Below are 15,748 nucleotides of genomic sequence, written 5' to 3'. Positions count from 1 at the left end.
AAGAAAACATCGACAAGAATCGACAAGAATGGACACAGAAGAGATGACCAATAAGCTGGAATCGCTATGGGTTAAAATACCGGGAAGGAAAGGGCCTGAAATAAAGATGGGCCTATACTATCGTCCACCCGGGCAAACCGGAGATATCGATGAAGAAATGGAAGCCGAGATGAAGTGAGAATGCAAAAGTAACACGGTCATTATGGGAGACTTCAACTACCCCGGGATAGACTGGAGTCTTGGAAGCTCAAGATGTGCTAGGGAGACAGAATTCCTGGAAACTACACAAGATTGCTTCATGGAGCAACTTGTTAGAGAACCGACGAGAGGTAATGCCACTCTGGATCTAATCCTAAATGGGTTAAGGGGACCTGCAAAGGAAGTGGAAGTAGTGGGACCGTTGGGAAACAGCGATCATAATATGATCAAGTTCAAGATTGAGGTAGGAATACCGAAAGGAAAGAGAACCATAGCGACAACTTTTAACTTCAGGAAAGGAAACTACGAAGCAATGAGAGAAATGGTAAGGAAGAAACTTAGGAGCACTTCCAAAAAATGGCTAACGGTAGAACCTGCTTGGTCTTTATTCAAGGACACGGTGAACGAGGTGCAAAATCTGTATACCCCCAGATTCAGAAAGGGGTGCAAAAAGAGTCGAACAAAGACCTGGCGTGGATAACTAAAATAGTGAAGGAAGCGATAGGCAATAAGAAAAATTAATTCAGGAAATGGAAAAAGGACAAAACTGAGGGGAACTGGAAAGAGCACAGGAAGTATCAAAAAGAATGTCACCGAGTGGTTCGAAAAGCCAAAAGAGAGTATGAAGAGAGGTTAGCCAGGGAAGCACGAAATTTCAAACCGTTCTTTAGATATGTTAAAGGGAAGCAGCAAGCAAGGGAGGAGGTGGGACCGCTGGAAGATGAAGACAGGAAGGGAGTGGTGAAGGAGGAGAAAGAAGTCGCGGAAAGACTTAACATGTTCTTTTCGTCTGTATTTACAAACGAAGACACAACCAACATACTGGAACCTGAGCAATTCTTCAATGGAAATCAAGCAAAAAAATTAACATCCTTGGAAGTGAGCCTTGAAGATGTGCGCAGACAGATAGAAATACTAAAAACTGACAAATCCCCGGGTCCGGAAGAGATAGCGGGACTACTGCAGCAAATTTGCAACCTATTCCTGAAAACAGGCGTGATCCCGGAGGATTGGAAGATAACCAACGTTACGCCCATCTTTAAAAAGGGATCAAGAGGTGACCCGGGAAACTACAGACCGGTGAGTCTGACTTCGGTTCCGGGGAAAATGGCGGAAGCACTGATAAAAGAAAACATCAATGAACATTTTGAAAGAAACGAACTTCTGATAACCAGCCAATATGGTTTCTGCTAGGGGAGATCGTGCCTAACTAACTTATTGCACTTCTTCTAAGGAATTAACAAACCAATGGACAGAGGAGACCCCATAGGCATCATATACCTAGATTTCCAAAAAGCCTTTGACAAGGTGCCTACTCCGGAAACTAAAGAACCATGGGGTGGAAGGAGACGTACATAGATGAATCAGAAACTGGTTGGCGGGTAGGAAACAAAGTGTAGGAGTGAAGGGCCACTACTCGGACTGGAGGAGGGTCACGAGTGGTGTTCCGCAGGGCTCGGTGCTCGGGCCGCTGCTATTTAATATATTCATAAATGATCTAGAAACAGGGACGAAGTATGAGATAATATAATTTGCAGACGACACCAAACTATTTAGTGGAGCTTGGACTAAAGAGGACTGCGAAGAATTGCAAAGGAACTTGAACAAACTAGGGGAATGGGTGACGAGATGGCAGATGAAGTTCAACATTGAGAATTGTAAAGTATTACATGTGGGAAGCAGAAACCCGAGATACCACTATACAATGGGAGGGATCTTATTGAATGAGAGTACCCAAGAAAGGGAGTTGGGGGTAATGGTGGACATGACAATGAAGCCGATGGCACAGTGCGCAGCGGCCGCTAAGAGAGCGAATAGAATGCTAGATATAATCAAGAAGGGTATTACTACCAGAACGAAAGAAGTTATCCTGCCATTGTATTGGGCGATGGTGCACCCGCATCTGGAGTACTGGTCGCCATACCTTAAGAAGGATATGGTGTTAATTGAGAGGGTTCAGAGGACAGCGACACGTCTGATAAAAGGGATGGAAAACCTTTCATACATTGAGAGATTGGAGAAACTGGGTCTCTTTTCCCTGGAGAAGAGGAGACTTAGAGGGGATATGATAGAGACTTGCAAGATCATGAAGGGCATAGAGAGAATAGAGAGGGACAGATTCTTCAAACTTTAAAAAAATAAAAGGACAAGAGGGCATTTGGAAAAGTTGAAAGGAGACAGATTTAAAACGAATGCTAGAAAGTTCTTCTTTACCCAACATGTGGTGGACACCTGGAATGCGCTTCCAGAGGACATAATAGGGCAGAGTACGGTACCGGGGTTTAAGAAAGGATTGGACAATTTCCTGCTGGAAAAGGGGATAGAGGGGTATAGATAGAGGATTACTGCACAGGCCTGAACCTGTTGGGCCGCCGTGTGAGCGGACTGCTGGGCACGATGGACCTCAGGTCTGACCCAGCGGAGGCATTGCTTATGTTCTTATGTCAATAAAGCAGGAAGGGAGGGCGTGAGCATGGCATGGGGGCAGAGAGGTGTCAGCGCCCTCACCAAGACGGCGCCCGGGGCAGTCCGCCACCCACTTTACTACGTCACTGCTTCAAGTGCTAAATTCACAACCAAATCATCTAGAAACTCCACAAAAATAGCTTTATCAGTGAAATCTGAGTAAACTAAGCTCTCTCAGCTTCCTCTCTGAGACTTCCTCTCAACTAAGCACATCCTAAAAAACAACAACACTCCCCCCTTCAAAAGTGCTCAAAAACTCTTCTAGCACACTCAACCAACTTCCTCACACAAAGCCCATACAAGTTCAATCAAGTTTCAGTTACCTTTCTCAATTCAAACCCAAAATAATTCTTACTGAGCTCCATGTAATCAGCAGCATGTCAGTCTCTCCAGGCAGTCCACAACTGACTCCAGTGGATTTCAGGTACAGAATGTAACTACATCTTGGCTCTGTGTGCAAATATTCACGTGGCTGCTAGCAGACACCCTCCTGCCAGTTTCAAATTTAAAAAAATCTCAATTTACAGCTTTAAAATGATTAGAATTCAGTTCCATCCCCTTTAAAAATAATTTCCATGCAACTCAAGTAACTCCCTTTTTATATGCTTTTATTGTTTTGATTGCTACCTTCCTCCCTCAGGCATGCAACTACTGACCCCGTGCATTCCTCCATATCTCCTCAGCAAATACAGTGCCGACAAAGCCCCACATATGCATCACGCCAGCTCTGGCCCATTCATGTGGTCCCCACATCCAGCCTGGGTTCAAACTGACCACGACACCTGCAGGGTTTGCACAGGTCTATTTCTCCCACCCGTGATTCATAGCTTTGTACTTTGGCCTGAAACTCCCTTTTTACCTTACCAGGGTCAATTTCTAAAATTTTGATGCCTCTGGCAGCTTTCCCTGACTCCCCCTGAGTCACACTGTACCCTTGGGCCTCCCAAAACAGAGATGCGCACCCATGTGCTCCTGTACCTCCTCTTGGCATGTGCAGCTTACCACACATGTGCCACTACTGGCACACTCCTTCTCCTCTCCCCGGTGACCAGCTCACAGCAGTATTGCAGCCTGACATCCCCTGCTGGATCCTACCTGCAGAGCTGGGTTTCGCCAGTCCCAGAGTGCTGGAACAGCATTTACTTCCGGGTTGTCAGCAGGACATATTTTCCTGCTCAAACCAGCCCTTGCAGCCTTCCACCAGAGTCTAGCCCCCACCTTCCTGCACAACTGTCAACAGCCTTCTCAGCACTAGAGCCTTGCCCAGCTATCCCCAGCACCAGAAGTGCTAATATACTGGACCAGGTGGGCAATGGTGTAGCAAGGGGGGACTTCCCCATTACTGTGTGTGCATGTGCGCGTGTCCTTTTCCTTCCCCTGTACCTCCTTAACGTTCCCAGCATGAGAAGCAACCCTAACCTCTTCCTCTGACATCACTTCCTGGCCCCGTGTCTAGGAAGTGAGGTCAGCGGGAGAGCTGATGCTGGTGCAAGCAGCAGACTGGGTTCCTACTTGTGCTGGTAACATTAAAGAGGTACGGGGGAAGGGACACACACATGGCAGGAGGGAGCAGGGAAGGAGCGGATGGGGTGGGGGCAGAGAAATGGGCAAGGGAGGGGTGCCACTGGCCCGGGCGCCTCTCACCCTTGCTATGCCACTGCAGGTGGGCATCTTTTTTTTAAACAATTTAAACTATGGCCACACTAATTTTTAAATTCCTCCAGCAAGTCCACATATGCCATTAGACTGACAGGGACCCACCAATAGCAATTGATCTAGGTAATGGACAAAGCTATCATTGCCCAGTCATTGAGAAGTCCATAGGCCATTACTGAGATGGGTTGGGGAAATCTACTGCATATTCCTAGGATAAGCAGAATAAAATCTGTTTTACTACTTGGGATCTAGCTAGATTGTGACGGGACAATCGCGCGCCAGACACCAGTGCGCTGACAATTCGGTGCAAGATACAAGCGCGCTGTGGGAAAACTTAGTTTTAAAGAGCTCCACTTTACTGCATACTCCACTTTAATGCATAGTGTTCGCGCTGCCGTTGGGGGTGTTGGTGGTGCAACCCCTCCCCCCATTATAGAGAAAACTGAACTTTTCCCGAAAAAAATCAGAAAAAGTTCCATTTTGTCTATAATGGAGGGTTCCAAACCCCCAAACAGCAGCGCGAACACTATGTAGTAAAATGGGGGGGTTTCCCACTCACACCCCGCTTTGGAGCTCTTTATAACTAAATTTTCCCGCGGTGCGCTGGTGTCTTGCGCTGAATTGTCTGCCCTCCATTGTCGGCGCGCTGGTGTCTTGCATACGACTGACTATGAACCTAGTTAGGTACTTGGGACCTGGGTTGGCCACTGTTGGAAACAGGATACTGGGCTTGATGGACCTTCGGTCTATCCCAATAGGGCAATTCTTATGTTCTCCCCCACTAGACAAAAGCTGAAGATTTCCAATTGTGCACATGAAATGGATGTTCCCTGACAAGCACCTGTCAATATAACACGCCTACAATTATCCCCACTATCCAAGACACACCTGCCTGCATGGGATTCTGATGGTAGGTGGTCATCAACCGAGTCCCCTGCTGGATAAAAAATTGTGAGGCATATGGAGCTCCCCTGCTCCTTCTTAGGGGTACAGTGAAAGAAGTGCAAACCAGTCTGGATAGGAATAGTCTGATAGAGGTCGACTAAAACTGTATGTTTCAGTTTTGGCTCAATCTGCTGCAAAATTGTTTTAAATGTTTTCGACTGAAACTGAAAGTGCAGCCCAGACCTATTGCCTGGTTTCAGTCAAAACTGAAAACCAAAGTTGTGTGAATGTGAACCAATGAGGCCCACTGGGGATTGTCAGAGCTTGCCATTGGCAAGCATTATATTGATTCTTACTAAAATAGGATAAAGGAATCCAGACACTGGTCTACACTAGTGCTGCCCAATTCGCCGATTCAAATCGATTCACCGATTCACATTAGTGAATCGATTTAAATCGATTCATTTTCTTAAAAAAAAAAAATTGAGCTTTCCGATTCACTGACCAACCCTCCTGCCAGCATACTTTCGGGCCTCCTAAAGCAGGAGCAGCAGTGCTCTGGCAGTGAAAAGTCTGTCCTAAGTGCTGCCTCTTGCTGGCCGTCCACTAATTTGCATGGGAGGATTGGGATCGGTTCGCTATAGGCCTAGGTGAATAGTGCAGGAGGGAAATTTGGTCGCAAAGGGCTCGCAAACCGATCGGTACACGATCGGTTTGGTTAGTGAATCCTGGCTTTAGTGAATCTATCCCCAAGTCATTTAACAGTTCATTGCCCCAGGCCACAGGCCAAAATAAATACCTGTCTAAAATATGTAGACTGCTTTGATGCTGTTACACCACACAGAAAAAGCAGAATATCACATTCCATCTCCTTTACTCTTTGCTTTGATTAGCTAGGATGGGCAGGGACCTAGCACAAAGGTAGCTGTGTTGAAGACTCTTCATTTAATTAACACCCAGCAAGAAACAACAGCTAAATAAATGACCTAACTCCTGGTGTCCAGCTATACGCATTTGATCACCTACGGCACCAGCATATTTTCTGTAGATATTAAGCATTTTCTCTGAAAAATGATTTATGGATAGATAACAAAGGGAATGGATTAAGCTGTGCAGCTGTGGATTAAGCTGTGATTATAAAGGCTTCACCCCACCCAACAGAGGTGGAAGCCTAATAGCCCTGGCGGCTGTCGGCCACTGCAGCTGTAGACCGCGGTGGCTGTCGGTGGCTGCAGGCTGTGGCGGCTGTCAGCAGCTGCAGGCCGCCGCGGCTAAGCACGGAGCCACCACAACCGACGGCGAGGAGGGAGTGGGAGCAGGCCGCAGAGGCTGTCGGTGCCTGCAGGCCGCGGCGGCTTTAGACAGATGTCGGTGGAGGGCAGACAAAAAATAAAGGAGGTAAGGGTTGCTGGAGGACAGGAGAAGAGGTGCTGATGGATGGGGGGGCAGAAAAGAGGTACTGCTGGACAGGGGAAAAGGTGCTGATGGACGGGGGGGAGCAAAAAAAGGAAGGGAGGCCTACTGCTGGACAGGGGGAGCAAAAAAGAGGTGCTGCTGGACAGGGGAAGAGGTGCTGATGGACAGGGGGAGGGCAGAAAAAGGAAGGGAGGACTACTGCTCGACAGGGGGAACAGAAAAGAGGTGCTGCTGGACAGGGGGGGAGTTAAAACAAAGGGAGAAGGGCTGCTGCTGGATAAGGGGACCAGTGAAGGGGTGGTGGTGGACACAGGGGAAGAAAAAGGAAGGGAGAATGGACAGGGGGAGCAGGCATGGAGTGGTGGTGGACAGCCGAGGAAAAAGAAAGACAGAAAGAAAGAAATACAGAAACAAAATACAGACACACACACATATTCTAGCACCCGTTAATGTAACGGGCTTAAAGACTAGTATATACATACATGTATGGAAATATAGATATATAGAGTTTTTGTTACAGATGAATATCTAGCCATTGTAAGACATGAATCGGGTGATCAGTATAAAGCCTGAACCTTATCTGGGGCTGCTAAACTTCTGGTATGTCCTGGTTCTTTGTTCGCTGAAGTTTTCTCTGCATTCGGGTTGTACTAGTGCTTGTGGGATGTTCCAGGAATGACTCAGATGATCTCTGGTTACCCTCCAAGAAGACCTCATTCATGTATAAGGCCCCAGGGCTTTGAATACTTTTGGAGGAGGCTAGTGGGGAGAAGATTTCATCATCATGTAGCTCTTGTTTTTGAACTAAAATCTTCTGCCATAGATTCTCTAGATTAGACAAGGATCTACTCATGGCTTTTAGAGAATCCAGAATCTCCTGATGCTGCCGACTATTCTCTTGTCTCAAGAGGGATATTTCTTCAAATATTTTCCCACACATTTTCTTTAAGTCTCCTTCCTTCATATTATCTAAGGACAGAACATTATGTTTGAGTTGCACAACCTTTCCATTATCCACTTCTGAGGTCACTGAACTGGCAATGCTGTCTGAAATGTCGCTTGGGTTCTCCTGCGCTTTTGGGAAATTGTTTATACTGCAGTCATCTACATGGTGCCTGTGTTCCAATGCACCTTCAGCTTCCCTGATTTTTGTTTCAGCTGCTAGTAAATCCTTTGTCAGCTTTCTGCCACTGATGATATCCTCTGTCCTTGAGCTGGCAGTGGAGGAGCTCCTGATGTTTCCTTTGCTTTCTTCTCTCTTGTATACTTTGGGTTTTGACTCCAGGCCTTCACTGTCTAAGGAAGAGCCCCATTCACTAGTGGAGGCTAAACCTGAAGATAAAATTGAAAATAAGAGCATCAGTTTTATTCCACAGACATGTTTACTGCATGGTGATATGCAATAGATCCAAGAGGAACAATGTTAGAAAAAGGAGATCTGAGAAGAAATCAACTGATAGTGAAAAGATTATACCAAAGCTATCTGCATAAAAGTACTTCAAAGAATGAGCATACCCAAAAAATCTTTATTAAGACTTTGAAAAAGCAACTTATTAAGACTCTGAAAAAGCAACTTATGTAGTAGTGAAGTAACTCAAACAAGAGAAATAATAAGGGGGACATCATGCAGAGCAAGGCTCATGGAATTCTATGTCTGTATGTGCATGCGTATCCATAGACCTTCCTAAATCTGGTCATTTTACTATACAGAATGGGACCAGCACTAAATATCAAGTCAGCATCTGCATAACATAAAAACCAACAACTTCCCCCTCCCCACACCAGTGACTCCACTCTCAGAAGGCTCTCCCCACCCTCCAATCCCTCCTGGCTCACCTGGGCCTACCTGGTGGTCCTGTGAGGGTCTTCAAGGGCAGAAGTACAGCCTCCTTGTAGTGGTCTTTCAAAATGGCCACTGCAATCTCCTGTGGCAACTCACCATGAGAGGCTGTAGTGGTCATTTTGAAAGACTGCTGTGAGGGGGTAAGAACGAGGGGGCTGCGCTCCTGCCCCTGCTGGACCACAAGGTATGTAGATAGGCCTGGGGGGGGGGCTTACCTATATCTTGGGTGGGTTAGGAGGAGGGATAGCCTTCTGAGGGGATTCTTTGACACAGGTGGGGGTAAGAGGGAAAGAGGAAACACTACTGGGGGGGGGGGGGCAAGGGAGGGACAGGGTAATTTTTTTGTTTAAAAAAAGAAAAAGAAAAAAAATACTTATGTAGGCCCTGGCCCGATATTTAGATGGGGACCTCATAACATATGTTTCTTCTAAGCTGAAACATTGAAAAATAGAAACATGATGGCAGAAAAAGGCCAAATGGCCCATCCAATCTGCCCATCTGCAGCATCCACTATCTCCTACTCTTCCTAAGAGATCCCACATGCCTGTCCCACGCTTTCTTGAATCTAGACACAGTCTTTGTCTCCACCACCTCTACAGGGAGACTATTCTAAGCATCCACCACCCTTTCTGTAAAAAAGTATTTCCTAAGATTACTTATGAGCCTCTCACCTCTTAACTTCATCCTATGCCCTCTCATTCCGAAGCTTCCTTTCAAATGAGACTCGCCTCATGCACATTTATGCTACGCACTAAATATCGGGGCATAATTTAGCCAGTGGCGATCAGCACTTTAAAAAGATTTGATCGCCCCTGGCTGAATATCAGGGAGGGGTGGGGGTGTCAATGTACTACCTGCACCTTTATTCCTCACTGGTGAACTATATTCTTTTTTTAAAAAAGCAAGAAAACTAAAAGAAACAGTCTAAATTCTGGAAGTTCCGTATGTGGTCAGAACAGAATAGTATTTCTTTCATATGCATATATATTTAAAATCTATCAACTCATTAAATCTAATCTAATTTCAGTTAGATTCATATGAATTGCTTCATTTTTCTTACATTTTAAAGAACTCCTCTAGAACAGGGATCTCAAAGTTCCTCCTTGAGGGCCGCAATCCAGTCGGGTTTTCAGGATTTCCCCAATGAATATGCATTGAAAGCAGTACATGCACATAGATCTCATGCATATTCATTGGGGAAATCCTGAAAACCCGACTGAATTACGGCCCTCAAGGAGGGACTTTGAGACTCCTGCTCTAGAACATGAGACTTACTTCTATATGAGAAAGCGGTATGCCTGTTTTAATATTGCAAACATATTAGTTTTGGTCCTCAAAAAAAGACAGTTTCTCTTTATCATCAAGCACAAAGGATTAATGCACTCATTTCAAGGCTGGAAAAGAGTCTGAGATGAATAATTATTGGGGCTGGCTGATGTTTAGTTCAAATCTTTTTATTAGTTTCAGAAACAAATGACAACGGTCAACCAAAACAAATGCAGGAACAAGAATCCACACCCATCCCCCCCAATCCCGCACCCCACCACCCTACAAAGATACAATAAACTATCCAAGGAGTTAAGCCAGAAACAAAAATCGGCAACTCAGAGAGTATTCAAAATCTGAGTGCGACCTCTCGGATGCAGAACATTCAAATAAGGAGTCCGCACTTGGAGGAAAGATTTGCGGTGCTTCCGGGAACCAGCCATGGCTCATGCTCCCAATGCAACAAAGTATGTAATTTATTCCTCCAGTATCACAGAAGGATGTTGATCAGAAAGCCAATGGGCCATAATACACTTTTTCCCTAGAACATAACACTTGCTCAGAAAGCACAGTTACTTACCGTAACAGTTGTTATCCAGGGACAGCAGGCAGATATTCTCAACAGGTGGGTGGCATCACCGACGTAGCCCCGCAGCGGACAGTCTCGCAAGCAGACTTGCTTGAAGATCTTTGTAAGAGCTTACGAGTGCTTCATTGCGCATGCGCAAGTGCCTTCCCGCCCGAGTCAGGGCGCGCGTCTCCTGTGAGGTACCTCAGTTCAGATAGCTAGCTAAGAAGCCAACCAGGGGAGGAGGGTGGGTTGTGAGAATATCTGACTGCTGTCCCTGGAAAACAATTGTTACGGTAAGTAACTGTGCTTTATCCTAGGACAAGCAGGCAGCCTATTCTCAACAGGTGGGTGACCTCCAAGCTAAGCAGAATGGGATGAAGGGAGAGTTGGCAACTTAAGAAAAAAGATGTTGTAAAACACACTGGCCAAAATGGCCATTCCTTCTGGAGAAAGTATCCAGACAATAATGAGAGGTGAAGGTATGAACCGTGGACCAAGTGGCAGCCTTGCAGATTTCCTCAATGGAAGTTGATCCGAGGAAAGCTACAGACGCCGCCATTGCTCTAACTCTGTGGCCCGTGACTCGACCCTGCAGAGGGAGACCAGCCTGAGCGTAGCAGAAAGAAATGCAAGCAGCCATCCAGTTGGATATGGTTCACTTCGAGACAGGATGCCCTGACTTATTTGGATCGAAGGAGATGAAAAGTTGTGGGGCTGTTCTGTGTGGTTGAGTGTGTTGCAAGTAGAAAGCCATGACACGTTTACAGTCCAAAGTATGGAGTGTCACTTCTCCAGGGAGAGAATGAGGCTTTGGAAAAAAATACTGGAAGAACAATATATTGATTAATGTGAAATTCTGAGACAACTTTAGGAAAGAATTTTGGATGAGTCCGGAGGACCACCTTGTCATGGTGGAAAACTGTGAAAGGTGGATCCGCAACTAAGGCTTGTAACTCACTGACTCTTCGAGCAGACGTGAGGGCAATCAGAAACACCACTGTCCAAGTGAGATACTTGAGATGAGCCTTATCAATTGGTTCAAATGGAGGCTTCATCAATTGAGCCAGGACGACATTGAGATCCCAGACCACTGGAGGTGGTTTGAGTGGAGAATTAACATTGAAAAGTCCTTTCATGAAGCGTGAAACCACACGATGTGCAGACAGGAGTTTCCCATCAAGAGGCTGATGGAAAGCAGCAATCGCACTGAGATGCACTCGGATAGATGTAGACTGGAGGTCAGATTGTGATAAGTGAAATAAATGATCCAAAACAGAAGCCAAAGAGGTACCGTATTTTCACTCAGATAACGCGCACCCGTGTATAACGCGCAGAAACCACAATATTATGTATAAAAACTTTTGTATACCGCGCTCACGGGTATAACGCGCATGCTGCCCGACTGTCCTTTCGCCTGCCCCGACTCTCCTCTGGCCACCCCGACTCTCCTTTCACCCGCCCCGACTCTCCTCTGGCCACCCCGACTCTCCTTTCGCCCTCCCCGACTCTCCGTGCGCTGTCCCGACTCTCCGTTTACCCGCCCTGCCCTGCCCCCCCCCGGCAGGACCACTCGCACCCCCACCCCGAAGGACCGCCGACTCCCCGACAATATCGGGCCAGAAGGGAGCCCAAACCCTCCTGGCCACGGCGACCCCCTACCCCCACCCCGCACTACATTACGGGCAGGAGGGATGCCAGGCCCTCCTGCCCTCGACGCAAACCCCCCTCCCTCCAACGACCGCCCCCCCCCAAGAACCTCCGACCGCCCCCCCACCCGCACCCGCGATCGGAGCAAGAGGGAGCCCAAGCCCTCTTGCCCGGCCGACTCCCCGACAATATCGGGCCAGGAGGGAGCCCAAACCCTCCTGGCCACGACGACCCCCTACCCCCACCCCGCACTACATTACGGGCAGGAGGGATGCCAGGCCCTCCTGCCCTCGACGCAAACCCCCCTCCCTCCAACGACCGCCCCCCCAAGAACCTCCGACCGCCCCCCCAGCCGACCCGCGACCCCCCTGGCCGACCCCCACGACACCCCCACCCCCCTTCCCCGTACCTTTGCTAGTTGGCCGGACAGACGGGAGCCAAACCCGCCTGTCCGGCAGGCAGCCAACGACGGAATGAGGCCGGATTGGCCCATCCGTCCCAAAGCTCCGCCTACTGGTGGGGCCTAAGGCGCGTGGGCCAATCAGAATAGGCCCTGGAGCCTTAGGTCCCACCTGGGGGCACGGCCTGAGGCACATGGTCGGGTTGGGCCCATGTGCCTCAGGCCACGCGCCCAGGTAGAACCTAAGGCTCCAGGGCCTATTCTGATTGGCCCACGCGCCTTAGGCCCCACCAGTAGGCGGAGCTTTGGGACGGATGGGCCAATCCGGCCTCATTCCGTCATTGGCTGCCTGCCGGACAGGCGGGTTTGGCTCCCGTCTGTCCGGCCAACTAGCAAAGGTACGGGGAAGGGGGGTGGGGGTGTCGTGGGGGTCGGCCAGGGGGGTCGCGGGTCGGCTGGGGGGGCGGTCGGAGGTTCTTGGGGGGGGCGGTCGTTGGAGGGAGGGGGGTTTGCGTCGAGGGCAGGAGGGCCTGGGATCCCTCCTGCCCGTAATGTAGTGCGGGGTGGGGGAAGGGGGTCGCCGTGGCCAGGAGGGTTTGGGCTCCCTCCTGGCCCGATATTGTCGGGGAGTCGGCCGGGCAAGAGGGCTTGGGCTCCCTCTTGCTCCGATCGCGGGTGCGGGTGGGAGCGCGTGCGAGCGGTCGTTCGGGGTGGGGGTGCGAGCGGTCCTGCTGGGGGGGGTGAATCGGGTGTCGGGCGGGGTGGGAACTATGTAGAAAAACTTTTGTATACCGCGCTCACGCGTATAACGCGCGAGGGGTATGCGCGGTAGGTAAAAACGCGTATAACGCGCGCGTTATATGCGTGAAAATACGGTAGACATTGGCTCAATTTGGTGAGTAGAACACCAAGCAGAAAATCTAGTCCATTTCTGACCATAACACTGCCTAGTGGACAGCTTTCTGGAAGCTACCAAAATGTCCTGTACAGATTGAGAAAACTGTAGAGAGTCAGTTAGGGAGAAAAGTACCAAGCTGTTAAGTGTAGAGACTGCAGGTTGGGATGAAGCAAGGACCCTTGACTCTGAGTAAGCAGAGAGGGAAAAACTGGTAGAAGCATAGGCTCCCTGGTGCTGAGTTGAAGTAGAAGGGAGTACCATGGTTGTCTGGGCCACCAAGGAGCTATCAGAATCATGGTGGCAGGTTGCGACTTGAGTTTGACAAGAGTCTTGAAAATCAGAGGGAAAGGAAGGAAGGCATAGAGAAACTGACCTGTCCAGTCCAGGAGGAAAGCATCTGCCTTGAAGCGCTGGGGAGAATAGATCTAGGAGCAGAACTGAGGTAGCTTGTTGTTGAGGGGAGACGCAAAGAGGTCTATCTGAGGGGTCCCCCATTGAGCAAACACCTGACGTAGCGGCGAGGAATTGAGTGTCCATTCGTGAGGTTGCAGAAGATGACTCAATTTGTCCACCAGACAATTGTGCTGACTTTAAATGTATACAGCTCTGAGAAAGATGTTTTGATAGATTGCCCAATCCCACAGCTTCAGAGCTTCTTGACAAAGGGAGTGAGATCCCGTACCTCCCTGTTTGTTAACATAGTACATGGTGACTTGGTTGTCCGTCCGAACAAGGACTACTTTGTCGTGAAGAAGGTGTTGAAAAGCTTTGAGAGCATTGAAGATCGCTCTGAGTTCCAACAGATTGATGTGACAAAGATGGTCTGCGGGAGACCAATGACTTTGCGTACGGAGACCATCTAGATGGGCTCCCCATGCGTAGGTCGACAAGTCTGTTGTGAGAACCTTCTGATGAGGGAGTGTGGAACAGCAAACCTCTGGATAGATTGGAAGAGAGCATCCACCAGTGGAGAGGCTGTCTCAACAAAGGAGTTACTGTAATAAGAAACATAAGAAACATAAGAAGTTGCCTCCACTGGGTCAGACCGAGGTCCATCTCGCCCAGCGGTCCGCTCCCGCGGCGGCCCATCAGGTCTGCGACCTGTGAAGTGGTTTCTGACCACTTCTATAACCTACCTCAAGTTCTATCTGTACCCCTCAATCCCTTTATCCTCCAGGAACCTATCCAAACCCTTCTTGAATCCCTGTACAGAGTTCTGGCCTATCACTTCCTCCGGAAGCGCGTTCCATGTGTCTACCACCCTCTGCGTAAAAAAGAATTTTCTAGCATTTGTTCTAAACCTGTCCCCTTTCAACTTCTCCGAGTGACCCCTAGTGCTTGTGGCTCCTCTCAGTTTGAAGAATCTGTCCTTATTTACTCTCTCTATGCCCTTAAGGATTTTGAAGGTTTCTATCATGTCCCCTCTAAGTCTCCTCTTCTCCAGGGAGAACAGCCCCAGCATTTTTAACCTGTCAGCGTATGGAAAATTTTCCATACCTTTTATCAGCTTAGTTGCCCTCCTCTGCACTCCCTCGAGTACCGCCATGTCCTTCTTGAGGTACGGCGACCAGTATTGAACACAGTACTCCAGGTACGGGCGCACCATTGAGCGATACAGCAGCATGATGACTTCCTTCGTCCGGGTTGTGATACCCTTTTTGATGATGCCCAGCATTCTGTTTGCTTTCTTTGAGGCTGTCGCACATTGCGCCGATGGTTTCAGTGATGAGTCGACCATCACCCCCAGGTCCCTTTCTAGGTTACTCACCCCTAGCAGTGTTCCCCCCATTTTGTAGTTGAACATCGGGTTCTTTTTCCCTACATGCATGACCTTGCATTTCTCTACGTTAAAACTCATTTGCCACTTTTTTGCCCAGTCTTCCAGTCTCGTTAGGTCCTTTTGTAGGTCTTCGCAGTCTTCCATGTTTCTAACCCTGCTGCAGAGTTTGGTGTCATCAGCAAATTTGATAACCTCACATTTTGTCCCCGTCTCCAGATCGTTAATAAATATGTTGAATAGTAGAGGTCCCAGCACCGACCCCTGCGGAACTCCGCTCGTGACCCATTGCCAATCTGAGTATTGGCCTTTAACTCCAACCCTCTGTTTCCTGCCCGCTAGCCAGTGTTTGATCCATCGGTAGATATCCCCTTGCACCCCGTGGTTCCACAGTTTTTTAAGTAGCAGTTCGTGAGTGCATTGAGAAAGCTGGTCGGTAACTTGTTGCCACTGAGATGTCAGAGTCCACTGAGGTATGCGAAGGTGAAGTCTGGCAAAAGGAGTCACATGAACTGTAGAAGCCATATGACCGAGTAGAATCATCATTTGCCTCGCTGAAATTGATGTGAGATGAGACACCTGATGGCAAAGGCGAATGAGAGCATCTTGGCGTGGTGGAGGCAGGATCGCTCTGAGCCAGACAGTGTTCAGAATGGCCCCTATGAACTGAAGAGACTGTGAAGGGTACAACTGGGATTTTGGAAAGTTGACTTCGAACCCCAGAC

The 15,748-nt window shown here is 48.5% G+C and overlaps 1 protein-coding gene across 1 annotated transcript in view; it reads right to left on the bottom strand.

Moving 5' to 3' along the window:
- Positions 1-7,010: 7,010 nt before the first annotated feature.
- Positions 7,011-15,748, bottom strand: part of LOC117357233 (NACHT, LRR and PYD domains-containing protein 3-like) — a 104,148-nt gene continuing 95,410 nt past the window's right edge. Inside the window, exon 13 of the mRNA XM_033937605.1 lies at positions 7,011-7,953. Within this exon, the coding sequence (XP_033793496.1) occupies positions 7,211-7,953 (743 nt within the window). The 3' untranslated portion in view covers positions 7,011-7,210. The remainder of the gene's footprint in view (positions 7,954-15,748) is intronic.

Source organism: Geotrypetes seraphini, chromosome 3 (genome assembly GCF_902459505.1).
Source record: "Geotrypetes seraphini chromosome 3, aGeoSer1.1, whole genome shotgun sequence".
Lineage (NCBI taxonomy): Eukaryota > Metazoa > Chordata > Amphibia > Gymnophiona > Dermophiidae > Geotrypetes > Geotrypetes seraphini.
The sequence above is the reverse complement of the archived record's forward strand: the minus strand, read 5'-3'. Positions and strand labels throughout refer to the sequence as shown.